Below are 27,490 nucleotides of genomic sequence, written 5' to 3' on the forward strand. Positions count from 1 at the left end.
ACACATACGCACACACACACACACACTGAGACTCAGAAATTCTATGAACTCTTCATACGAAAAGGTTAAATCATCCGTCGCGTCGCGAGTGTAAAACAACATAAATTAAAAAAGTGCTTGTTAATCACGTACGCAGCCCGCACAATTTTTGAGAAAATATTCTCTAAGCAAAGTTTGCATAATATCGAAACACTTGGTATATAAAAAACCAGCATCCTGGCGAACCGCAACGGTAACAACGGAAACGGTGGTGGTAGCGGTGGCGGCGGTAATAACGCTGCTGCTGGCGCCGCTGGTGGTGGTGGTGGTAATGCAGCAGAGGGATCGCGACGTAACGGCGCTGCTGCAGCGGCCAACGTTGCGGGGGGTGCTGGTGAGCAAGGCGCCGCAGCAGGTGCCGGAGCAGCTGAGTGGAATCCAGAAGAAATTGACCGTTTTAGCTTCGATGACTCTGATCGTTTTGAAGAAGATTCACTCTGCAGTTGGAGCTCTGAGCCAGAGTCACTATGTAATAATTGGCGTGGTTGGAAAAAACCATCAAGTTTTGGTTTGACCAACCCAATAACGGCCAGCGCTAGTTCAACGCCTGCTAGCATTGTAGCGCGTAAAAGTGACACTGATGGTGGTAAGTATATAATAACAAAACATATGACAAGAAGTACATAATTGTTAGGTACTTATATATTTACATATATCTTTATGTCAGTTTACTGTTTAATTTGCAGTTACAAGTTTTCTTTAACTGTAGATAGGCAAAGGGCAGGACTGCTTTTCGGTTTCGCAGTATTTAATTTCTATATGCATTAGAATCTTGTACTAAATTTGCTTTTGTCAAGAAGTTTGAGAAACAGAAGGAACCGACGGAGTCCCTATAAAATATAAATGTGCAATGTAAATGATCATACTATACAAACTGATGGTTCAAAATCAAGTTTACTTTACGGAATTTATTGTCGAAGGCATCTGTATAATCTCCGAACAAATTGTGCCGATTGCACCGCTATACCATAGCATATATGGATGTAGCTGTAATGCAAACCGAAGGCTTATCCTTGTATAGACAACTTTTTTATTCGGTAAGATATCCTCACGACAGTTCGTGTGTGCAATCTTTTGTGTTTGTGTTGGGTATTATGCATCTGTTCAAGCGAAATTAATGTTTCTTTTTATTATTTTAAGCTCAAAATAATTCATAGACTTATCTGAAGAAATGAAGAAAAAGGAAGGGAAAATATTAAAAAAAGTTTTGAGTCCGGAGTGGAGTTAAAGTTGATCAGAAATATATTAGAAAACCTAAAAATGTATTTCATTGGAACAATGGGAATCTTAATTTATTTTCCTCCAGTCAAATAGATACTAACAAATACTAACCTCTTCGTTACGTTTACAACAAAAAATGCAGTAATAAACAGAAAAAAATAAACAAACCACCATAAGAGAACAATCGAAAATAATGAAAACAAATTTTTTTCTTTTATATTTGAAAGGAAATGTGCAAAAGGCAAGCGAAAAATGTAAACGCATGTGCAACTTGCTTGTTGCACCGAATACAGGCTATCAGTACATTGTACATGTAAACGCTGCGTCCATGTTTGTCAGTCTATTGCAAATGCAACAGTGCCTACCCTATTGCACAGAGCACTCAGCAGCTAATTCCTGCCTAGTTGCAGTTTTTTCGAGCATTGAATCCATAGAACGCCCGCAGCTCCTGCGCTTCCAAGGCAACAACATGAACAGACACACACATGTGTGTGTATTTCATCTGCAAAGGCAATGACAGTGGACGCAACATACATTCGTATGCGTTCATCCGGTTTATTTTAAATGCACAAATACAATGGTACTTTGTTGCAGGGCTAATGTTGGTGCAACATTTTGCGTTTTTTTTTCTAGTTCATTGGCTGCGTTGCTTGCGCGTTCTCGCAGATATTGCAACATTTTTATTTTATAACTTTTGTTGCAATATTGCTTTGAATTGTCTAAAAATAACAAGTTGCACTGAGTTCTTTTTAATTTTATTTTTTATTTTCTTTATGTGTTTATTTGTTTTTTTTTTTCATACCAGCTGGCTTCATGTTGTGCTCTTGCCTCCAGTGGCGGCAACATACTGCTCAATGTGTGTGTTTTGTGCATAGTGTTTTCCTTCTTTTGGATAGGAGTCGATGCTGTTTGTATCGCTTTGAAAAATCACGGAATGAAATGCGTAGTACCATATAATCCTCTGTGGCATATGCATATAATGTTTGTTTTTTTTTGTACTATTTTGCTTCTAATAGGGTAATAAGTGCCTTATAGTGCATATACCACATGTGTTCGCTTCTACCTAGCCATCTTTCCTTTAACCTCGAGCATTTTACTTTTCTTTACGTTAGTGGCACGTAGTGTTTCATTGTAAGCCTCTGTGTTTGTGGCTGAGTTTGTGTGAGTTGGATTGCCTGTGTTCGACATCACCTGTGTCTTGTCCTGTTGCTGGTTTCGACGTATTGCCTTCTCTAAACGTTGATATTTATACAGTGGGGGTAAAAATAATAGTCCTGTGACGAATAATACTTATTCAAAATAAATTTAAATACAAAAATATTTTTTTAACGGTTTAGAATATAACAGTCAAATTATTGGATTAGCGCAATATTATATTGAAAATATGCGAAAAAAAAGTTTAGTATGAAGTTTCAGTATTTTATAATTCTTTATCAGGCTAAGAACTCTCAACTCGGCGGAATTCTGCCCCTACAATAAAAACAACAGGGTAGATCCCCAAAAGTACAGCCCTTTGTCGGATAAAATCCGGGTACTTTTGTGGGAATACGAATTCCACGCTGGTGTCCTGCGTGGATCTATCCCCCATCTATGTACATATGTCCTGCTACCCCTACACATCTGACACCCCTTTTCCTATGGTCTGCACCCGTCGAAACAGCACGTTTGCTGAACCTACCGTTGAATGCCCTCGATGACAACTTATCTAATCCTTGCCATCCTAATGGGGACTAGATAACCATTAAAACAACAACAACAACTTTACCACAAATTCATTTATGCGTATTTTTCCTCATCTGCTTTTTCAAAATATACGACGGTTCCCACGACAACCGGGTTGTTGTTGTTTTAACGGTTATCAATCCCCGTTAGGATGGTAAGGGTTATCTGTGTTGTCATCGACGTCATCTAATGGGAGGCACGGGAAACGCGCTGTTTCGACTGGGTAGGACCAAAGGGAAAAGGGTGTTAGATGAGTGCGGTGGTGGGGCATCCAAAGAGGTGGTCAGTATCATGCGGAGACTCGTTGCATGCAGAACATATATTGGGTATGTCTGGGCACGACAACCGGGTGTACGGTACAGCATCCACTCACTGAATATCTCTTTCCGACCCGGTCGAAACAGCCTATTTCCTAGACCAACCGCTAATTGGCAAATAACTATTAACTCGTCAGCATCCCTCAAAATTATTTATCATAAAATGTTTGTTTAACAGGAATAACATTTTTGTTGCTTTTATTGTTTCTCATTTATGCCTTGTAAAATTCTTCTGGCACAGTTCCGAAATTGTAACGGATAACTATAAATCGTTCTCTCTCTCTATTACCTTCTCTTTCTCTCATACCTTCTCTTTCTCTCATACCTTCTATCTCTCTCTTACCTTCCCTCTTTCTCACTCTCTCTCTCTCTATTCAAAAGTCGTTCTTCAGGTAATACCGACTTTATTGTCCACGAGTTTCAATTTGAAATGTTACCATTTTAGTCAAAATAACCTATAATCAGGAGCTAAAATCTTGAGTTGCAAACTGCAAAGGCAAAAGTACCGCCGCATTGCTATTTTTTTTAACCAACACTGTACATGTATAAATGCCCATATGTAAGTGCAATCGTTATTATTTCTGCGTTTATTTTCATTTGCTCCTTGTCTATGCTTTCTGTCTGTCCGTCTGTCTAGCTTGTTTACTGGCCATCCTAGTGCTGTTCGGTGGTTGCTGAAGTTCGTGGCAGTTACAAGTTCTTGCCATTATTACCGTTTTCCAGCTCTTAAGATAAAGATATCCATCCACGTTCAACGCCGTGCCTTCACTACTTGCCACGTTCTGCCTTTGTTTTGACCATTCTCTTGTCTCTTTATCTGTTTCTCTATATATGTTTGTGTGTGTGCGTGCCTCAACTGCTTCCCCTTGCCACTAGTGCGCGGCAGTGGTTATCTGCATGTTGGTCATACGCCATTTAACAATTGCCTGTTTGCCAGTCCTCCAGCCTTTCTGCTTGCTAGCCTGCCATTTTCCGATGTCAAGAAACCATTTCAAGGATTCTCGCGCTGTTGTTTTAAATGAAATTAAAATGATGACACGATTTAAACTTTTTTTCAACACAGAATATACTTATGTGTATGTTTGTTTGTGTTCACGAGAGCTTCGTTCGTCCACTTGCCATACTAATTTGGTGCTTTATAAAATGTAAGCGGTTGTTCATTGATCTGGTGCTGTTGTTTTTATTGTTGTTATGGTTTTGTTAGTTTTTTCCTTTTGTTTCAGCATTTACTATACGCTCGTTGTCTGCTGTCAGTTGATCAGCTACTGATGATGCGATGTATTTAAGGTCCAGTAAAAATAGTTCCACTATTTTGTTATATCGGTTAAAATGATTCGATTTATTTTAATTTGCTTCTTGTAGTACCTACTTATTCTTCTTTATTGGCGTAGACACCGCTTAAGCGGTTATAGCCGAGTTTACAGCAGCGCGCCAGTCGTTTCTTCTTTTCGTTGTTTGGCGCCAATTGTCTTTCCAACGGGATGGATGTCTTCCTCTTCCTCTGCTTCCCGTCGCTAAATTCTGCTCCATCGTCATCGATTGGGGAATCGGGTTCGCCTTTTCCTGGCGTTAGGCTTTCACTGCTTTTTAGCAGGCTGGAGAAGTGTTCCCTCCATAATTTTAGTATGCTCTTGGCATCGGTTACTAGATCACTTCTGAGGATTCCACAATAGTATGCTCCGGTCTTGAAACTTTCTGTTAGACGCCGCATTTTTACGTAGAATTTTCGAGTATTACCCCTGTCGGCCAACTTGTCAAGCTCTTCATAATCACGCATTTTGGCCTCTCTTTTTCTGTCTGCAAATGCGTCTCGCTTCCCACTTCAACTCTCTGTGTCCATCTCATTCCGCACGTGTTGTGGTCGATCGTAACGTTGCGAGTTAGGCAGTCTGTTTTCTCTCCGCTGTGACACGGCACTCCTCATCGTACCAGCTGTTCTTTTGCATTTTCCAAAAACCAATGGTTTCGATTGCAGTTGTACGTACGAAGCTTAAAATGCCGTCCTACAGTGCCCTAATACCGAGTTTTTGATGAATGCTCGTTCTCGACGTCAAACCTTCCTTATGTTTGTTGACGTGCGTTTTTGCTGCACCGAGGCGGGTTCGTATCTTGACTGCAACAAGTTAGTGGTCCGAGTCGATATTAGGACCCTGGAGCGTACGCTCATTTAAAATACTGTGAACGTGTCTTCCGTCTATTACAACATGATCGATTTGCTTGGTGGCTTTTCGATCCGGAGACAGCCAGGTGGCTTTATGAATTTTCTTGTGCTGGAATCTAGTACGACAGATAACCATATTTGGGCCCAGCGGAGACGATCAGACTCAACCCTCTAGGGGATGTTTCATCGTGGACAATGAATTTACCGACCGTTGCACCAAAGATATCTCTCAGCTCCAAGCGCTGATAGAAGGCATCTTTGGTCCATCGTCCTTATCTTCCGTCGGGGTGTTGGCGCAAATGAGCGACATGTTGGAAGAACTTCGCTTTGATGCCAATTGTGGCAAAACGTTCATCCACCGGGGTGAATGCCAGGACACGGCGACGCAGTCTCTCTCTCCCAAAAAATGACATGTCAATGCCAAACTTCCGAAGATTATTACTTTCTCAGACGGGAACCGATGGAGAAAATCTGTCGTCACATACGTTTACTTTATTTATATAGCTAAGAAAACTATAAACTGTCTCCACAAGCTCCAACTTGGACAATCTATGCCATTTTATGTGCTGTTTCCATGAGCCCAAAATGGAGAGACACTAAACTATGAAATATCTTGTATTGAACGAATATTGAAGTAGTCATTGAGTTCATTAGTGTTTGCAGCGGAGTTTCATCTCTAATATGTCATATTCTTCCGCCGTTGTTGTTGCGGTATAAAACACTATTCAAGCAATTTTGAGGAACGGTGCCGAGTTGAGAGTCCTTGACCGGATAAAAATTCGTGTCTGTTCCAGTTTCTTAGACCCGACTGTCGTGGAAACAGATTCTTCCGTCTTTCTATATTAATGCTTTAGAGACACTTTCAACCTAGTAATGTTGGAAGTTAGAATTGTGGAATAGACGAAAAAAGAGTCTGCACAATATTTTATAAGAAAGAGTTGGAGAATATACATTCAAACTTCGAGAAGAAAGTGGCCTATGATGCATAAATCAGAACAATTAAAACGAGAGCCCATAACATTCCGATTTTGCAGCCTTTGCGAGGCTGAGATTGAAACATCTCGTCAGTCTTACCCTCGAACAACGTGTAGGCAAACTGGAACGGATATTAGCCGTCTCAACGGATTTGTTGTAGGCTCAAAGCGCTTTGGTGATTCCTGTTAGAATAGAGCTCTTAATGACCTGATGATAAAACCAAACCCAGGCTCTTTAAAGAGATCTAGATAAAAGAGTGTGCTACCATTATGAATATACCATTATTTTTCGTTAAAGATTGCCCCACTCTAAACCCTGTTAAATCACCCAGTTTTTGTCTCAAAAGTTAAAATTTACATACATGCAATTTCTATATGCATTTCCCTCATATAATAAAATCGGCAAGTTTTCTATGATATTTAGTTTAAGTTTTCCACACATTTTATCTAGATTTCATATCGTCACTTCCGTGTACACCGAGCGCCGAACGTCGCGCGAGCTTTGAGCAGCAGCGAACATTGAACGCTGAATTGACCTGACCCGCTTCGATGGCAATCTTTGGCGCTGTTGGTATTGTTGTTGGCGTTGCAATCATTTTAATTGAGGTTGTCACCGTGGCAATTCATGCTTGTGCATAGCCATAGCCGTCGGAAGACGAGGTGAACACCTCAAGAAAATTAAACACGCGATAGGGTAAAAAAGTGCAATGAAGTGCAACGAAAGGGCTCCATATTTAAGTGGCGCTGGCAGTTACAAGCGACAAGTTACGAGGGTTACTGTGAACATAATTTCTAGCTGGTTAGAATAAGGTGGATCAAAAAACAGGAAAATTGTTTGGCGAATTAGAATAATATATATAAATGATCAGAGTAACGAACTGAGTGTTTGAGATATCTCTCAAAAATTTACACATGTCCTTTTCTACGAAAGAGGATGCACATTCGACGGAATCGCTGATGTTAGATCACTATATCATAGAGCTGGCAATCAAATTGGACTTTGAAAATGAAGTCCTTCTATGAAAAACTTTTTTATTTACTAATATATCTTCAGAAAATCGACATGATCGGCTCACTATAGCATATAGCAAGCTAAAGATCTTCTTAAAGATATTTTTCCGCTTTAAAAGAGAGACTCCATTCGACTTAAAGGTTGCGGCTAGAAAGGTCTTCATTAAATAAATTATCTACGATATTAGATTAGGTTAATCTGGTAGGCCAATAAGCCACGCAAAGACCAGTTTGGTCCTTTGTCTACGATATTACTCCTAGCTCAATCACGACAGCATTCGCTTTTTCAGGATTTGTATAACGAAAGGTACGATTAGGAAATATCAGCTAAGGTCTTATTAAGACGTAATTTTTCCAATTGAAGTATGTTGTTGTCAGACAAGAAAAGATTATTCTCCAAGTGATTTTGAAGAATGCTGTCGATTTCATAGTTCTTGGACGAATAACATTCCGGATCGGTTCCGGCTTCGTAGAACGGACTGTCATGGCGATGAGTTTTCTGGTCATATTACTTCTGTGTCTTTTCCTCTCTTTTTCTTATAAATACCGCTCATGTACTTGTCAGTCGTTCTTCCTTTTCGCTGATTGGAGCCAATCAAAGATTCCAAGCGCAGCCAGGTCCTTCTCCACCTGGTATTTCCAACAGAGTGGAGATCTTCCTCTTCCTCTGCTTCCCCCGGCGGGTACTGCGTCGAATACATTCAAAGCTGGAGTGTTTCCGTCCATTCGGACGACATGACTGTTTGTTTAATGACAGGAGATATTTCGTCTTGCGCTAGACCCATTTGCTTCGCTTCCTTATCTAGTCTGGAGAAAGCAGACCTAATGGTGCGGTTGTTGAGGCCAATGACATTAATCTCAATATCGTACGCCAGCAGCTGAACAATCTTATAGAAGATGGTACCTTCTCTATTTAGATGTGTACCTCGAATCATTTGTCCAAGATTAGATTGAATAATTCTGGTATTGCTTAACGTCAGCAATATTAGTTGTGCTGGGATACCAAATTGAGACATTGCGGGATAAAGGCAGCCCCCTTTCGTGCTGCAGCTTTCAAATCGACGAAAAGGTGGTGCGTGTCGATTGCCTTTGCACTTAAAATCCAAACGTCGGCCATGCTTTCGTCCGACCATATTCCTCAAAGAAGCTGATGCATGCTCCTTATCAGTTCTTTGCAGCTGTGTTTGAATAGCTCGTTCGGAAATCCATCGGCGCCAGCTGCTTTGTTGTTCTTTAGACGGGTAATTGCTATTCGAACTTCTTTATGGGCGGCAGATGGAGTCATGTGTAGAAATTCACACAAGTGAGGAAAGTTCTCTGATCGCCATTCACTTGAGATTGGCCAAAAACGATTCTTTTACATATGACTCAAGCCGCTCACGACTTCTGGTTTTAGACCAAGTATCCTCTGGGTAGCCAAAGAACATCCGTTTGAAAGCGACTTATAAAGTGGGAATGCGAACCATCCCTCCTCAGGCTTGTGCGCTGGGTTTGGGACCCGCCACGTAAAAAAAAGCCCCCAATGAAAACTAATCAACAGCCTTGTGATGACGACCATGGCACTTACATCTTACATAAGTGGTACATGATTTCCCTTTCTAAGAGAATTCGATACTATGAAAGTCAGTTCCAGTCAGAAAAAAGGAAAGAACTGTTTCTTTGTGAATTTGTCTGGAAAGAATATCTGGTTCTAAATCGGACCCGTCGAAACAGCGACTTTACTGGAGCTACTTTTAGAAGACTTCGTCAACGATTAACGTAGCTTTTCCCTAAAAAGATTTCAGGTCTACAAAAGCAACCTCGAGGTCTTCCTTGAATGACATAGGCAGTCATCCAGTACTAATCCTCAGTGCGACTATTCTATATATGAACATATCTTGAGGTTTCTTTAAGGCTTGCTTTTGATTTTGAAGGACTACAAGGGGACGCCGTTTAGCTGAAGCTTACCGAATCTTTCCGATACGAAATTTTCCTTCCCTTGCCAAGATTTAGAATATACCTGTCCACCCACGTACCATATATGATAAGTCATATGGCTGTACATATGTATGTATGTATGTACATATATTTACTCGACATAACTTCTTATAAAGCGTTTATTTATGGCACAATTTATTGTTTATGGCTGCAAGAATGGCAAAAAGCAAATGAACGAACACGCTAAAATAAAAGAACCCAAAACAATTTGCAATGCTTTTCAAAGTTTTTTATTTTATCTTTTAATTTTTTTGCATTTTTTCTTGCGTGCAGCAGTTGTCGTTGTTGTTGCGGTGGTTGCATTTACAATTTCCTTTTCGTTTTTTTCTGCGGTTATGATTAATTGTCGAATTTGTATAAACGGCGGAGGTGAGTCCACACTCCGAAAGCAACAACAATCAGCTGTGCTGAATGCGTACAACCAGTAGCTGACACGCTGACAGCCAGTCGCCGACTTAGTCAGGCGGTGGAACTGTGGGTAGTCGAGCGCTTTGGGCGACAAGCGACAGCACGTATACTTACATACGTATGTATGTACATAAAGATAGATATGTGTACCTACTATATACGTGAGCAACGCCACGACCTGCACGTGGCAAGGACAGGCAACGAGCGCTGCCGATTGGAATACAAGACGAAGACGACAAAATGGCAACAAACGCAATGTTCAAGCTCTCATCTCTGTGTGTGTATGTGTTTTGTGGCACAAAAAGCGCAGAAGCGAAGGACGTAAAGGTAGCTGCGTACAAATCCACGACAAAAGCAACATCGAAAGTTCAAATTGTGTTGTGTTCGGGTGTGGGTCCATAAAACGTTCGCTGCCTCCAACAATAACTACAGCAACTTGCATTTTTGTTTGTTATACCCAGAACATATTAAGTTTGCCACGCAGCTTGTAACAGCCATTAAGAAACGTCGGAGACGAGTTGAGTTGATTTAGCCATTTGTTTACTCGAACTATTCCCTGAGTTTCAGAGATATTGTTCGGAAATTTTACACAAGAATTTTTCTCCTCTAGATGTTGCTCATTTGTATCTTTACGAAATTCGGCACGGATTATTGTCAAAAGTAGTGTTACAATCTCCAAAGAAATTGTTTAGATCGGACAACTATAGCTTATAGCTGCCATACAAACTGAACGATCGAAATCGAGTTTATATATGAAAAACTTTTTTATTTGACAAGACAGCTTCACGAAATTTGACACGGATTGTTGTCGAAAGTAATGTTACAATCTCCGAAAAAATTGTTCAGATCGGACAACTATAGCTTATAGCTGCCATACAAACTGAACGATCGAAATCAAGTTTTTATATGAAAAACATTTTTATTTGACAAGACAGCTTCACGAAATTCGGCACGGAATATTGTCGAAAGTAATGTTGCAATCTCCGAAGAAATTGTTTAGATGGGACAACTATAGCTTATAGCTGCCATACAAACTGAACGATCGAAATCAAGTTTATATATGAAAAACTTTTTTATTTGACATGATAGCTTCACGAAATTTGACACGGATTATTGCCGAAAGAAATGTTACAATCTCCGAAAAAATTATTCAGATCGGACAACTATAGCTTATAGCTGCCATACAAACTGAACGATCGAAATCAAGTTTTTATATGAAAAACATTTTTATTTGACAAGACAGCTACACGAAATTTGGCACAGATTATTGTCGAAAGTAATGTTACAACCTCCGAAAAAATTGTTCAGATCGGACAACTATAGCTTATAGCTGTCATACAAACTGAACGATCGAAATCAAGTTTTTATATGAAAAACTTTTTTAATTGACCAGATATCTTCACGAAATTTGACACGGATTGTTGTCGAAAGTATTGTTGCAATCTCCGAAGAAATTGTTTAGATCGGACAACTATAGCTTATAGCTGCCATACAAACTGAACGATCGAAATCAAGTCCTATGGAAAACTTTTTTTTATTTTTCAACATACATATATTCACCAAATTTGGCATACAATATATGTAGTCCGAAACAATCTCCATATATTTTTTTATAGGTCGCAGCACTATAGCATATACATACATAGCTATAATACAAACAGCTCAAAATATTCTTATATGGAAACTTTTTTATGCGTGAAAGGTATTTATGTTTTGCTTATATCTCTCCTTTTGTTGTTCTTGTTGCTGTTGCTGTCGTTGTCCGATGTCACCGTCAGCTTTTGACTTCACTATGGTTAGCGTGCAATGGTGCACAACAACGATGACACAGCGTCTTTTGTTGCCATCAATGGTCGATTTTTTTAATAAATGTGTAGTTGTTTTTGTTGTTGTAAGGGTTTTGCGATATTGTTGTCGCGCTTCGCAAATATTTGAATGTAGATATGTAAATATTTTTAAGTTTCGCCAGCACACTTTGTTTTCAAAAGTGACATTGTTGTTGTTATTATCATTGTTATGACTTTGTTGTTATTGTTGCTGCTGCTGCTGCTATCGCTGGTGGGGTTTGGTGGTAGCAACGTGCTAGACGCTGACGTTGCTAACGACAATGAAGCCGTCGTCATCGTCACCAACGCCATAGTCGCACTTATTTTGTGCGTGTGTGTGTGTGTGAGTGCGAGTTGCGAAAAGAAATAACAGCGAAGAAGCTGATGGAAGACGACGATGAATAATGGTGCCACTATGTCTGGACTTAACCGAAACAACATGTGTTTGTTTTCGTTGCTTACTCACTGTTGCTTTTACCATATTGTTATCGAGACGCACAACGCCACACACATACACATTCACATGCACAGATACTTTTATACATACATATGCATTGAAAATTAAGCTTACGCATATTGGCACAAATGTGTTTGTTTGTATGTTTGTTTTGCATTTGCCCCACTGCCCTGCCGCCTCACTTCGTGCGCTCGCTTCTTTGGCGCTGCGCCACACACACACACATACACACACATGCTACCCTTATTTCGCCTTTGGTCCTTTGTGATTCTTGCTCTTTTGTTCGGTACGCTTCGTCGATAACGGTGGCGGCGACGCGCATTTTTAGTGGAATTTGTCTGCTTTAATTAAAAGGATTGCAAATTTCATATCGAGCACATTGCCGTCATTTAATTAGCCGACGTCTTTGTTCAGTCTTCGCTGTGTTGTTATTGTTTTTGCCATATACATATATGAGGCCTTGCTATGTACATATGTTGTTTGTGCTTGAGTAAATACGCAGGGTTGCCTTGCTAATTGGCGCATCCCTTCAATTTTAACCGAAATTATAACCAAATTTGATGTGAAAACAGCGGTTTTAAATTCGTTATCGGATTCGATTACATTTAATAAAGTAAGACTGGGCAGAAAGAATAAAAAATTTAAGAAAAAAAAGACAACGAAAATAAAATGGTTTTAACTTTCTCTTTCTAAATCAATTTAAGCCCCAAATTATTACTCCATAAGAAATAAAGTCTTTATCCACATTGTCTTTTCAACGTTAGGAAGATATTTTGTTTATGTTGCCGGAGCCATCATCCATTCGCGGAACATTTCTAACTAGGTAGTCTACCTTCTCTTACAAGTAAAGATTTTAGATTAAATATGCACCGTTTTTTGCGACAACTTGTCATATTAATTTCCGCTACAAACAGGGTTAGATACACGACGTGAACCCTGAGTGAACCTTGCTCAAATTTGTTCTGGGTATTGTAGCATGCTCTGCATGCAATGAGTCCCCGCATGCATCAACTCCTTGCATGCTCAATCAAATCAATTACTTTCCAACTCCCTTTGGTTCGCATCCGACGAAATAATGACTTCGATGACAGTTAATCTTTGTATTTCTACTAAACTGGGTCTAGATAATATTAACAGTAAGAACAACACAACTTGTCATTTGAAGCCAATTTCATAAATCCACTCTCATAAATCACACTCCCTCAACTCTATTGAAAAAACCGCGACAGTCACAAACTTCTTTTGAGACGAAATTTTCATTCCAGAGACCGGAATAGGTAGTAATCAATTGGCACGCCAAGTCCGGAATATAAGATGAATGCAGAAGAACGTTGTAAAAAAGCCAGTGAAGTTTCTGGTTAGACATTAACGATGTGTGTGATCAGGTATTGTCCATACGCAATTCCTCTCCTATTTCTTAGTACTGTGAAGTCGATGATTCCCCGTCGATCCCACCAACCACCAGCAAAATCTTCCAAGCAAGCTACTGAAGATTCTGGTGAGTTATTAATAATAATGTGTGACCAGGTGTTGTCATGCAGGTACGCCATTACTATACTATTGCTTAGAGGTAGCCACATCTGAGTGTTCGGCCGTAGATGGTAATTCCAAGTCGCTGATTCCCCGCCAATCCCACCAACCGCCGGCAAAATCTCTCTGATCATCTGGCTTGGCTCCCGTTTATGTCGGCTCATCGCGATTCGACCACGAGCGTTTTCGCTTGACGTCATAACTGACCCACTTTTCATCATCGATGAACATTCGCTTCAAAAAATCCTAGATTTGTAGAGATTCGCAGATGGAAATTCGGTTCACGAGGTTTTTAGTGCCAACTTGCACTCATACATCGAACGTCTGTTTGTATCCAGTCTTATTTATTTGGTTCCTAACAGTTTTTTGTGCTTAGCTCCTGGGAAACTGGAACAGCGCTTGCATGACTGGCGGACTCCAGAAAGTCTTAAAATTAGTTTATGAAAGTCGTCGCTAAAGTTTGAAGAATCCAATGCGAAGTCCTCACTTATGAAAAACTCTCTAGAATAAAACAAAAAATAGTATATTTAAAATCATTTATAGTAATCTTCTTATTCCATTTCATTTAACTCTTCTTTTTAGCTAAAAACTTCCTTTTAACTAGAAAAGCTTTGCGCCAGACCCAGGATAACCGTGGAATAGTTTGCTCAAAATTTAATTAATGTCTTCACGTCTGCAGCTACTTTAGACTTACATATGTACTTACATACAGACATATTAAACTGAAATTTATATTGGAAACAGTCGAAAATGTGATGGCTTTCGACAGTTTCGTTCCGTTACTTTTTTGTCAAATAATTTGACATGAAACTACATTTATTTGTGACGTCATAAAGCTATTTGTTTGATGAATAGCGCGTCGCAATTTTGTCTATGGTTTCTTTTCTAATTAACGAGATCCCTTCTAGATCCTCGGACATAACTGAGCAAGTAACCGATGTGCATATTAAAATATAGGGTCAAAAAAGAAGCTACTTCTAACTGTTCATGAAAAAATACCGTACAAATATAATTATGTATGTATATGTATCTCCCCGCCTGCAAAAATATAAGTTCCCAGAAACTTGGCACTATTGTCCGCAAGCTAAATGACACTTGAGTGTAAAATGCTCTATTATTAATTTCCAATGAAAGACGATGGTGCCGTAAAGACGGGGCGAGCAAACACACAACACAAAAACTGCATAAATACCTACAATGAAGTAAAACCTTTTTTCCGGTCATTTGATAAACTCCACCGACAACTGTTGCCCGATGCAAAGCAATGCAACATTTTTTTTACCAGCGGAAGACAAGTCAAGACCACCGCTTATTGTTTGTTTGGCTGTCTATCTGTGCGTCCGTCCGCATGCCTCGGCGTATAATTCAGGCAATTGCTTGTTCCTAAAGTATCACTTACTCAGTGCCAAGCAGCAAGTCGTGTTGCTCTCGTCCTGCCCCGTTTCCTTCCCAGCTGGCCCTTTAGCTTCACCTGTTTGCAAGTGCCACATATTCACTCACTCACCCCATCCCCTCTCGATATGCTTGCTGTTGCATTATGTTTTTATTTTTCTCCGCCGCCGCGCGCTTGTCCCTCTGTTGGCTTCTCACTTGGCCAGTCCTGTCGGCTAACTACTCGAAACTGGCGCACTTACGCTCGATACAAAATGCCTGGCTGCCTGTGTCGGTGGTTGGCCTGCCCTTGTTCTGCTGTGCCATCTCAATTTTATATGCCCGTTCTCTACCTTTGCCGCTGCTTCGAATGTTTATCGCTTCGTCGTTGTTGCTTGTTTTGGCTTTTGGTTGGCAGATAGACAGACAACAACATTCAACAGCCACATTGCGTGCCACTTAAAGGTTGTTAGTTACACTGCACATACATACATTGTTGTTTTTGTTGTCTGTCTTTTGTGTTACCTTGTTGACTAGCTGTCCGGCTGCTTGACGCTTCGGCCAACTGACTAGTTGACTGCTTTACCGGTTATTGCTATTTTGTTCGTTATTCTTGTTGTCTGTCCGCTTTCGTGTTGTTGCCTGTCGCACGTTTGTTATCTTCAAAACTTGTCGTGTCAACATAACCAAAAACTGAAAACCAAATATTACATTAAAAAAGTGCAAAATAAAGAAAAAACTGCTTACAAAGGCTGTCGGTTAAGTCAGTGACTTTTGAAGTTCCCCCTAACCTCAAATGCAGCACTGCAGCTGTCAACCGTCATCCATTAATAACCGAAACCAAAGTTTACGGTTGGCTTAGTTTATGAAAACGGACAGGGAGGTTAAAGGTAGCAATTACAAAAAAGTGTAATTAACTTTGCATTGTAATTAATCGATAAAATAGTTAGGACATAGAAATTTTTCGGTTTGAAAGCCTTAGGTAATGTCAATCAACATTTGAAGACTGTCAGTGTGGTTGCTGTAGCGGTAGAAAAAATTCCTGAAGAAATTTCGAGGTACGGTGCCGGGTTTCCAGTCCTTGGCCGGATAAAAATCCGGGTCCGTTCCGATTATTTAGACCCAATTGACGTGGGAACGGTGTATTTAAATATGTTCATATGTGAGTTTAACAATTGACGATTTCGTAAAAGCTTCCAAGAAAAGGTCAAATCAATATTTCGATATGCGAAAGTTAACTGTATAGACCCTTTCGAAAAAAGTCTGTGGAAGCTCAGTTGTAATCGGTACAAAACATCGTTGTGTAAGCAAAGACAATTCATAATTCGATTATAGATGAGCAGAGAAATGCATATTGGTTAAAGGGCACTTATCTACTTGTTCATGTGAAATTATGTCCTAGAAGGTCAGGGCGAGTTTCTTACAATACATTTTTCGGGATGTTGTTATCCTCCTACTAGAGAACGGGTAAAAATTATTTCCAATATCAATAATAATACTGTTACCACTAGCTAAAAATTCGATAAGAACTCGATATATTTTATGTTATCGATTTTCTGATAATTAGCGATAACTCGATACACATGTGTGGAAAGACACAATTTGTGTGCTAAAAATTCGATAAGAACTCGATATATGTTATGTTATCGATTTTCTGATAATTATCGATAACTCGATACACATGTGTGGAAAACACAATTTGTGGGTAAAAAAGGATACAAATCATTGATGAGACTAGAAATAATGTTGTTATCCTTAGCCAGGATGATTTAATGAATTTATCGATACATGTACATATCGATACATGTATGTACATACATATGTTTGTAGCATTATTTAAACCAATATTTTTGATGGTTTTCCTCTGGTAATACTCTTTTGCTCATGGAAATTGATAGGCAAATTTTAGAGTTAACGAATTGTTATGAAAAATACCAAAAATGTGCTGTTATCGATATACATAGTTTTTATACTATAATTTTTCTGAAAATTCACAACAGTTTTATGCATGACTGCAAAGAGTTAATTTTAAGGTGAGCAGAGCTTTCAAACTATCGATAGCACTAATATTAATACTATTACCACTGGCAGAATTTCGATAAACAATCGATATATTTTTATGTTATCGACTTTCTGATAATTATCGATAAATTTCTATAGTGTGTAAGAAACAAGCGACAATTTATGGTAAATTTTGCAAATACAGAATTCTTAATAACGCTAGTACTAATAAAAGAAATTCAATAAAGTTATCGATATGTTTTTATATTATTGTATTTCTGAAAAATGCCGACTGTTTCACCCATCACACATGAATGGAGGAGATATACAGAAAACTGACTTCGCTATATCGATAGTTTATAAAAATTATTGGTAATATTCGGTAAATTTCAAAAAGAGGAAAGTACTAACTTTTTTTAAAATTAATATTCGAACTAACAAGAAACGCATTCACTTGTTCTATTGAATACATTGAATTCACTATTTTTGAAAAAGTAATCGATATTTTGAAAAAAGTTATCGACATTTTTGAAATGTCGATATTTTTAAAATTCATCGATCTTTTGAAAAAAGTTAGCAATATTTTGGATATTTGCAAAAAATAAAATATCGATATGTGCGACGATTATAATTTTAACACTTATGTATAAAAGACTTTTGACTTTTTTTTTGTGAAGGGTATAAAAAATGTTGAGAAAATGCTGGTGGTCCAAATACGATAATTAAAAAAAATGCACTGAAAAAAATTTTTAATTTGATTTTTCTTTCGAACCACAGCTTTCTCAAACTGCCCTCGTAGCAGTAAAAACTATAAAAAGGTTGCAAGTATGAGCAACAATCGCACATGTGGAAGTGTCCAATCGATTGACAGTGCAACACACACTTGTGCATTTATAAGTATGTACATATGTATGTATGTGCGAGTGCAAGCACGTTTCCGAAACGTTTGTAGGTTTTTGCCTTTTTTTTATGAAAGAATCAACACGACCTCTTGTTGTTTGTTGAGGCATCCACTGGAGCAGACAGCCGCGTGGCACGAATGCCTTGCATCCATACCCTTGCATATGCCACCCATACACATACACATAGCCATATTTGTGTATATTAGGCACACATGTGCACATGCTTTATTTACTGAAGATTTTGTACACGCGCTTGTTTGTAAATTTTTAGCAAATAAGTCATTGGCATGAATAAGCGTTTGACCGCGGAGCACTAAAAATTTCCGTCGAACATATGTACCTATGTATGTATGTATGTATGGAATTGTAAATGCAAAGTGCAATTAACTCCTTTTGTTTACCGTTGTTCTTTTGTCGCTGCTTGCGTTTGATGCGTTCACGGTTATTTGCTACACCTTGATACAACCAAATCTTTTGTGGTTTGGCAATGTGTCGCGCTTAGTTTCCCAACTGCTCGCAAGCCAGTAAAAAAATGTTATTTTGAAAGTTTTAATTTTTTATTTCATAAATTTGATATTATTTTTATGCAAATTATGAAATTTTTCTTATACTGAGTTCATGTATCAAAGATGATAGATGGCGGTGTGATGAGATTTCTGTTTTTCAAGAATTTTTCTCCTGAAAAAATTTACTTTTTGGGGGTTTAGAACTCATTTCCTTCGTAAATCCTTTGCTAGATGGTGTTCAAAATAATTTTTGATTTTACCAAGTTTATGTATCGAAGATGATAGATGGCGCTGTAGTGACATTTCTGTTTTCAAGAATTTTTCTCCCAAAAAAAAATTTACTTTCTACGGGTTTAGTACTCATTTCCTTCGAAAATCCTTTGGCAGGTGGTGTTAAGAAATATTTTTTTTTGTTAGAAAATGTATGTAATTCGCTAATTTTAGTTTTAATTGGTATACATTTTACGGTCCTAAAGCCATTATGCAATTGGTTCGTGATCCAATACGCTGTCGTGTCGCATCGTTCGGGTTATAGTCAGCTGACATGAACTTGAAATGCGCTGTTTTTCGAACTGTATTGATATTGTTGTTGTTGCGGCAAAATTCTGCCGAGTTGATAATTCTTGACCGAATAAAAAATCCGGGTCCGTTTCCGTTACGTAGATCCGATTGTCATAGGAACGACGAACTGTCTTGATCAAATCGTACGTTGATGGTACTGTTGTTGTTGTTGTGCAGCAGAAAACGTTGCTGATGAAATTTAGAGGAATACTACCGAGTTGACAGTCCTTGACAGCATAAAAATTCGGGTCCGTTTCGGTTACAACTCCTATAAACAATTGACTGTTATTTTTCGGTAAATTACTGCTCGTCAAGATCCTCTTGAAAAAGTTGATTCCGAAGATTGGCACAGTAGCCGCCATTTTGTATCAAAATGTTATAATACATTTTTTATTACAATCAATACTCCTTTTCCTTATACCACCTAACCTTTAATTATTTATTTTATGTCTTAAAAATGAAAAAATTCTTTATTGCCCATTTTAAGCCTTACTAATTTAAAAATTTCAATTTTCTTTCAGATGTTTCTTCACTCACCGAACTTGCTGCACGCTGCGTGGCTTCATATATCCCCTTCGAATTGGTCGAACACGTCTATCCGCCCGTACCGGAGCAATTGCAGTTGCGCATTGCTTTTTGGAGTTTCCCCGACAATGAAGAGGATATACGCCTGTACTCGTGCTTGGCTAATAGCTCAGCGGATGAATTTAATCGCGGCGATCAGCTGTTCAAGACACGCGCCGTCAAAGACACACTACAAATCGGTACGTATATACATACATTTGTAGCTGTCGGGTATGCCATGAGCTATATATTAATATGCTTTTTCTTTGCGCGCAGGTTTTCATTTATCCGCCACTGTAGTTGGTCAAACGCCACGTGCCCACTTCAATGTGGCCGTCACCTTCGATCGTAGGCGCATCTCGTCGTGTAATTGCACTTGCACCTCGCCCGCCTACTGGTGCTCGCACGTGGTCGCCGTCTGTTTACATAGAATTCATAATGTAAGTCAGCCACAATTTACCAAAATTAACAGTTATAAATAATAATTCTATGCAATTTCTTGTTTTGTGCAGCCCCTAGAAGTATGTTTACGTGCACCCGTCTCCGAATCATTGACGCGCCTACAACGCGATCAATTGCAGAAATTCGCGCAATATTTAATCAGCGAATTGCCGCAACAAATACTACCAACAGCGCAACGTTTGCTCGATGAGCTGCTGAGCTCACAGCCCACTGCCATAAATACAGTGTGCGGTGCGCCTGATCCGACAGCTGGTGCTTCTGTACACGATCAGACTAGTTGGTATTTGGATGAAAAGACATTGCATGCTAATATTAAGCGTATTTTAATTAAATTCTGCCTACCGGCACCCATAGTTTTTAGGTAAGTTCAAATGCCATTGCAGACCTCTCTTCCATACTTATTTATATTCATACTCTCTTACACCTTTAGCGATGTAAATTATTTAACAAACTCCGCCCCACCGGCGGCTGCCGAATGGAGTTCACTGTTACGTCCGTTACGTGGACGTGAACCCGAGGGCATGTGGAATCTATTATCAATCGTACGTGAAATGTATAGACGTTGTGATCGTAATGCTGTACGCCTGCTGGAAATCATCACCGAGGAGTGTATGGTGTGCGATCAGATATTGATATGGTGGTTCCAAACGAAATTATCGTTGATGATGGGCTCGCATGGGCATAGCGGTGGCAAACACTCGAATACACATTCGAATTCGACAGCCCTCCAACATGCATGTAGCTCGCTGTGCGACGAGATTGTTGTGTTGTGGCGTTTGGCGGCGCTAAATCCCGGCTTGGCGCCGGACGAACGCGATATGTTGCATGCACAATTCACTGCATGGCATCTGAAGATACTCGATCGTGTGGTGAAGTGTCGTATGATGCCGCCGTCGTACAGCAATAAGCACCAACAGAATTCAAGGTAAAGTAATTTTGAATTTTATTTGATTTTTAAGTGAGGATTGCGTTAATATTTCAGTTAGTATTATAATCTCCCTATGCGATTACTTTGATTGTAATCATTATTTTATTTGTATTTATAAAAGCTGAAAAACAAAAGTTATATTATATCGACTAGTGGCACTTGTAATCACCGAATTTTTAAAAATAATTGTAATCTAATAATCCTTACGATTGTTGTAATCATACTTTTTGATTACAATCTTCATGATATTATATTTTATTATTAAATTTTATTTTTAAATGATATATATCTTTAATTTTACTTTAATAGTAATCGTCGAATATTTACGATTGTTGTAATCATAATCATTATGATTATTGTAATCGAAATTTTTAAGTACAATCATTATGATTATAATTATAATTAATAAATATTATTTATTTTAAATAAGTCTTTCTGTAATTGTAATAATTGAAAAATAGAAATTACAAAAATCATTACTATTATTGTAATCGAAATTTTTGATTACAATCATTATGATTACAATACTTCAATAATATATCATCATATCTTAAATATATTTTAGCAATAATTGTAATCATTAAAAATTTTAAATTACAATTACTATAATGATATTCATTACGATTACTCTAATCGTAATTTTTGATTACAATCAGTATGACTATAATAATTAAACAATAAATATCTTTAATTTTGCTATAGTTGCAATCGTCGAATATTTGGAGTTACAATTGTTGTAATTATAATCATTACATTTGTTGTATTGTATTTGTAATTTTAATTGCATTAATTATGGTTATAATTGCTAAATAGTATTTATTTTAAATTTTTTTTTCTGTAATTGTAATTGAAAAAATACAAATTACAATTGTTGTAATCATAATTATGACGATTATTGTAATCAAAAATTTTGATTACATTCGTTGTGATTATAATTCTTCAATAATATGTATAGCACATATCTTAAATTTTTGAAAAAAAAAGAACTGAAAAGTTTTACTATAACTGTAATCATCAAATACTTGATTACAATTACTGTAATCATAATCATTACAATTTTTAGATTACAATTTTTATTTAATTATGTAATTTAAATATAAAATAATATATATATCTGTATTTAAAATTACTGTAATTGTAATCACTACCATTACCACAAGTGTAATCAAAAATCATTAAAATTACTGAGTGTTAATAAATATTATAGTATTGGTATTCAGATATTTTGTTATTATATTTACAGTAAACGGATTGTTAAAAATTTATTGATTACAATTACAGTAATCATCATCAGTGATTAAAAATTATCGCAATTTTAAATTACCATCTCCATATTAAACATAAATATGTATTTTTTTAATTCCTAATTTTTGCTCCTAGATCTGATGCCGAAATGTTTGTTGGATTCAAGCCAGCTATTGAAGCTTGCTATCTGGACTGGGAGGAGTATCCAATACCGGGCATTACACACACGCACGATACCAATCCCATATATTACAGCCCTTTCACATGTTTCAAGCACACCGATTCGAAGAGCGAAACAAATAATGGACAACTAAATGCTACACAAGCGGTAATGGCTAACAACAAACACTACAACTACATCAGTTCATCTACAGATCACGGCGCACGTGGCACGTTCAAGCAACGTCACGAGCGTCTCTTCGTTGAACGTTTCTACATTTCGTCCAGCAATAATTCGAGTAACTCCTCAAGCGATAGCGTACATGCGCGTCTACATCAAGGACTAGGCTCAGCTGGCGTATCCAGCAACGCGGGCGGTGTTAATCCCGCGGCATTGGATGGCTCAACCAGCAATGTTGGTGCAATGGTCGCAGGCGCCAGCAACGCCTTGGCCAATGTGGAAGCTGCCAACAGTTTACGTACCGATGCTGGACCAAGTGGGAGTGGTCATGGTGGTGGCGGCGGCGGCGTACCGGGAGGCGGTGTCACCATCAATAGCATCAGCGGTCCATCCGCTATAGCAGATTTGCCACGCTTACCGATGAGTAGTGTTTCCGGTGGTGGTGGCAATGTTGGTGTCGGCGCCGGCGGTGGTGGCGGTGATGGCAATCGTTCCAGCGCAAGTAGTGAAGGTTTTTGCGAGAATGAAGACTTTGGCGGTGACAGCAGTAGTAATAATCTTTGTGCGGAAGGTGGACAAACGCTGGAGCCGGCACATGCATCCATCGTGGGATCCGCAATGCGTTTGGAGCAAGCGGATGCACAACGCAACTTCACCACACTAGGCGCAGACGTACCGGTCATGGTTGGGCCAAGCGGCGGTTCTTCATATCATATACAAACGACCACTTCACTCTCATCCGACACCTCCTCGTCTACTTCAAGTTCGTCCTCGAACTCCTCATCGTCATCGATGTTGATGGGCGCAGCCGGCATAGATACCACACCCGAAATTACAGCGAAAAGTAATAGCAACAAGCTAATATCTGTAGGAGATGTCAGACGTTTATCGAAAGATGAATCATTCTCCTCATCTTCCGATGAGTTCACCACACAAGATTCGCCAACAGCGGTTAAGTCAACTGAGCTTGCGACAGGGGCGAGCACATCAGCTGCGGCGGCGGCTTCGGCAGCGGCATCTGCGCAAGCTTCATCGGCAATGGTACCGACACAAATAGCAAGCAAACAAACGCCGCCAGCCAGTACATTCACTGCTAACGTGCATGCAGCTGCAGCAGCAGGAACAGCGGGAAATCATCCGTCAGCATCCACCTCGAACGCAGCACAACACACAGCCACAGGTAGCAACGAGAAGCCGCACATCTTCTCGAATGTGCGTCCCACTGAGGATGCCTGGGATATACTTTTGGCACGGTCGGAAGGTCTACATGCGCACGGCCACGGGCGAGAAGCTTGCATACTAGCCGTACGATTGGCGGAAGAAATGTTGGCCAATCCGCCGAACTTGATGGTGGAACTCCCACAAATGCCGAAGCGTAAAGGTAAAAATAAAAACATAAACCCCATTTCACATCACCTAACTGTGCTGGCGTCGTCCACTTTGTCGAAATGTGCATTCCTGTGTACGGTGCTGTCGGAGAACTCCGAACACTTTCACATCGCATTCAGAATTTGTCTTTTTGCATTGGAAATGCCACGCCCACCAGCTAGCACAAAACCGCTAGAGGTCAAATTGGCCAATCAGGAAGCTGACATACTCACGCTACTGAAGAAGATACCACTGAACGAGCCGGAGCTCCAAGTGATACGTGAACGCGCTGAATGCCTGCGCAACGGCACTTTTAAATCACGCGGCGAAGCATTGCTGCCCATAAATCTGGCGACATTTATATTCGATGCGCTAGTTATGCCCATGATAATGGTCAAAGAACCACGCAATACCGCACTAGACGTGATGTATCGTCTGCCATCCGATGAAAATTTAGGTTTCGAAGCCGCTGTGGCCGCTTTGGGACTGAAAGCGAACGTCTCGGAAGCTGAACATCCGCTGCTGTGCGAAGGCACACGTCGTCAACGTGGCGAACTGGCATTGGCACTACTCTGTTATTACAAAGATGAACCACGTAAAATCGCCAAGATCATGGAGAAACTATTGGATCGCGAGATACATGTACTGTTGAAAACACCATTGCTGCCAGCCTACTATTCGAACAACCCACCCGTGCGCACCGCTGCTTCATCGATGTCGCGGCGTGAGGAGCACGAATATGCCAATGCCATCAATGGTGGCGCACACAATGCCAATCTCAACGATATGTTCCCGTCGGACTACGGTTCTGTAGGTGGCAATAGTCGGCCGCATAGTTCGACCAGCGCCGAACTGGAGGTAGGCATGAGCGCATTGAGCGTCTCATCGTCACAAGGTGGTGGTAGCGGCACGCTAACCAGCGCTACTGGCAGCAATCAACCGATGACCGGGCCGAGCGGTCAAACAAACGTCACTGCCGGCGCCACCAGTCGCAGTAAGGACAGCCGTTATAAAGGCAAGCGCGCTTACCCCTCCATACCCAATCAGCCGTCGGAGGCCAGCGCACATTTCATGTTCGAGCTGGCAAAGAATTTGCTGATAAAAGCAGGTGGCAATTCATCCACATCGCTATTCACACAAGCCACCACCAATCAAGGCCACCACGGCCCACATCGTGCACTGCATATATGCGCCTTTCAGCTGGGTCTCTACGCGCTCGGACTGCACAACTGGGTCAGCCCCAATTGGCTGTCGCGCACCTATTCGTCGCACGTCTCATGGATACTCGGCCAAGCAATGGAAATCGGCGCACCCGCCATCAGTTTCCTCATCGACACTTGGGAGGGTCATTTAACGCCACCCGAAGCCGCGGGCATGGCCGATCGTGCTTCACGCGGCTGGGACAACAATATGGTATATCCGGGCGCTGAATTGGCGCTGTCTGTCTTGCCACATGCCGCCGCTCTCAATCCCAACGAAATTCAACGCGCCATCCTGCAGTGCAAAGAACAGAGCGATCACATGCTCGAACGTGCCTGCATCACCGTTGAAAACGCCGCCAAGGGTGGCGGTGTCTATCCCGAAGTGTTATTCCAGGTGGCACGTTACTGGTACGAGTTGTATGGTCATAATACACCGAACAACGAACATGAACAGCACGACGATCATCTGGATCATTCGGCGGTCAGTTTGAGCGCGCTCATCGAATCGCATCAGCATCATGAAATGCAACAACAAATGCAGGCGCAAGTGCAGGCACAACAGCAGCCGCAAGGCGGTATGGTCGGTCCACCGCCGGTCATGCCCGCAGCACCACCGGGCGGCCCCAATGCACCCGGTCAGCCGGGGCAGGTTGTGGTTAGCACAGCGCCGCAACCCTTCCAGCAAGGTGTTGCCACACTGGCACCCATAGCCTTACCACCATACCCGCCGTATAGTTTTTGCCAAAATCTATACCATCACAATATCACCACCTATCCGGGCAACCAAATGCAAATGTACATTTCAACCGGTCCACCGCCACCGTATCCAGGTTACCCGCCAGCACAAGCGCAACAGCAAAATGCATCAAACATACAGCCGAGTGGCTCTGCGCAACCGAATTCCCCGTATGTGCACCAGTCGAGTGCGCCGAGCGGCGGTTTTCCACCACAAATGCCACCGCAACAGATGCCGCCACAAGCATACCAGGGTATGCAATGCGGCGCTGGTGGCGCGCCACCTACCGGCTTCCTGCCACAACTCGGCCAAGGTGGTCAGCCGCAAATGCCGCCGCAGAATATGCAAAAAGTTGCCGCCGCCGCCGCCGCGGTATACTTTGCGCCACCACCCCAGCATCCCGCTCAAGCAGCAGCAGCCGCCAACGCGGCCATGGCGCAGCACCAAATGCGTCAGCAACAGCAACAAGGTGTTTATCCGCCGTTTGTGCAACAGCCGCCGGTACATGCGGCACCACCGCAACCGCCCTTGCGCCAACGCCACCCACACCAATTCACGTAAGTCCCATAAAGGAAGATATTTTCTCTAGAAATGTGTAATTTAAAATTTCATTTTTCGAGTGCAGTTCAACACAGTTGCGCTACCTACTCGCCGCCTACAATGTGGGCATGTTGGCTATGGAGACATTAGCGCGCCGCGTGCACGACGATCGTCCGCAAGCGAAGTACGCACGCAATCCACCCTATGGTGAGGATGTCAAATGGTTGCTGCGCATCTCCAAGAAATTGGGCACCCAATATCTGCATCAGTTCTGCGTCTGCGCCGTAAATTCTATTGTCAGCCCCTTTGTGTTGCACGATGTGGCCATCGAATCGGCGCACTATCTGGGCCGCAACAATCACCAGTTAGTAATGCAGCATTTGCGCTCGGCGTTAACGCCTCTGGTGCAGAAATGTCAGCAGATGTAAGTTGCACTGTAATGTGAGCTTTTTTTTTATAATGAAGTTACTAATAAATATTTCATTATCTTGCAGGTATATTCAGTGTATACACCAGAAGTTGTACCATCTGACTCAGGCTGATTATGAGGACTTCGCAAGCATTATCTTGGCAGCGCGCGCCGCGTTCCAGATAACACCAGAGGGCAGTGCGCAGTTCAAGGATTGGCTGCAATCGATTAAGAGGTGAGTGATAGCCGGCATTAATCGATGAATAACGGTTCTTGGTATATAGCAAAGGAATTTCTTTATAGTAATACTAGTTTTTACTGAAAGTAAAACGCTTAATGCGTTCCGATTTCAGTTTTTGAGGTTATGTCTTATACCATAAGGTTGAAAAATTGTTTGTTAATTCTCTAAACTGCAAAACTACTTGACCGTTTGAGTTTGTCCAAAAGAGCTCCTTTTTGGCGTTTGTTACATAATCGACATTTCAACCTAACCTAACATACATATGTACATATATTTTATAAAGAACTTAACAAAATTCCAGCACATTTTTACTACCACATTTCAATTTTGACCACCCTAATGTATATACCTACGATTTTCTGCTCTCTAGATCGAAATCCTGCAAAAAGGAATTGTGGACGCAAATCAATGCAGCTCTGCAAAGCAATTCCAAATGACAAAGACTTGATTCATTTAGTTTATCGCATTCAA

The 27,490-nt window shown here is 40.5% G+C and overlaps 1 protein-coding gene across 1 annotated transcript; it reads left to right on the top strand.

The window, feature by feature from the left end:
• Window positions 1–204: 204 nt before the first annotated feature.
• Window positions 205–27,490, top strand: LOC120773663 (zinc finger SWIM domain-containing protein 8; the record flags this gene model as incomplete). Its single annotated transcript, XM_040102680.1, has 9 exons — window positions 205–625; window positions 19,506–19,748; window positions 19,825–19,988; window positions 20,061–20,371; window positions 20,441–20,935; window positions 22,319–26,386; window positions 26,455–26,793; window positions 26,864–27,013; window positions 27,390–27,490. Coding segments are annotated over 9 exons (6,258 nt in total), but the record flags the coding sequence as incomplete, so codon positions are not given.

Source organism: Bactrocera tryoni, chromosome 4, assembly GCF_016617805.1.
Source record: "Bactrocera tryoni isolate S06 chromosome 4, CSIRO_BtryS06_freeze2, whole genome shotgun sequence".
Classification (NCBI taxonomy): domain Eukaryota; kingdom Metazoa; phylum Arthropoda; class Insecta; order Diptera; family Tephritidae; genus Bactrocera; species Bactrocera tryoni.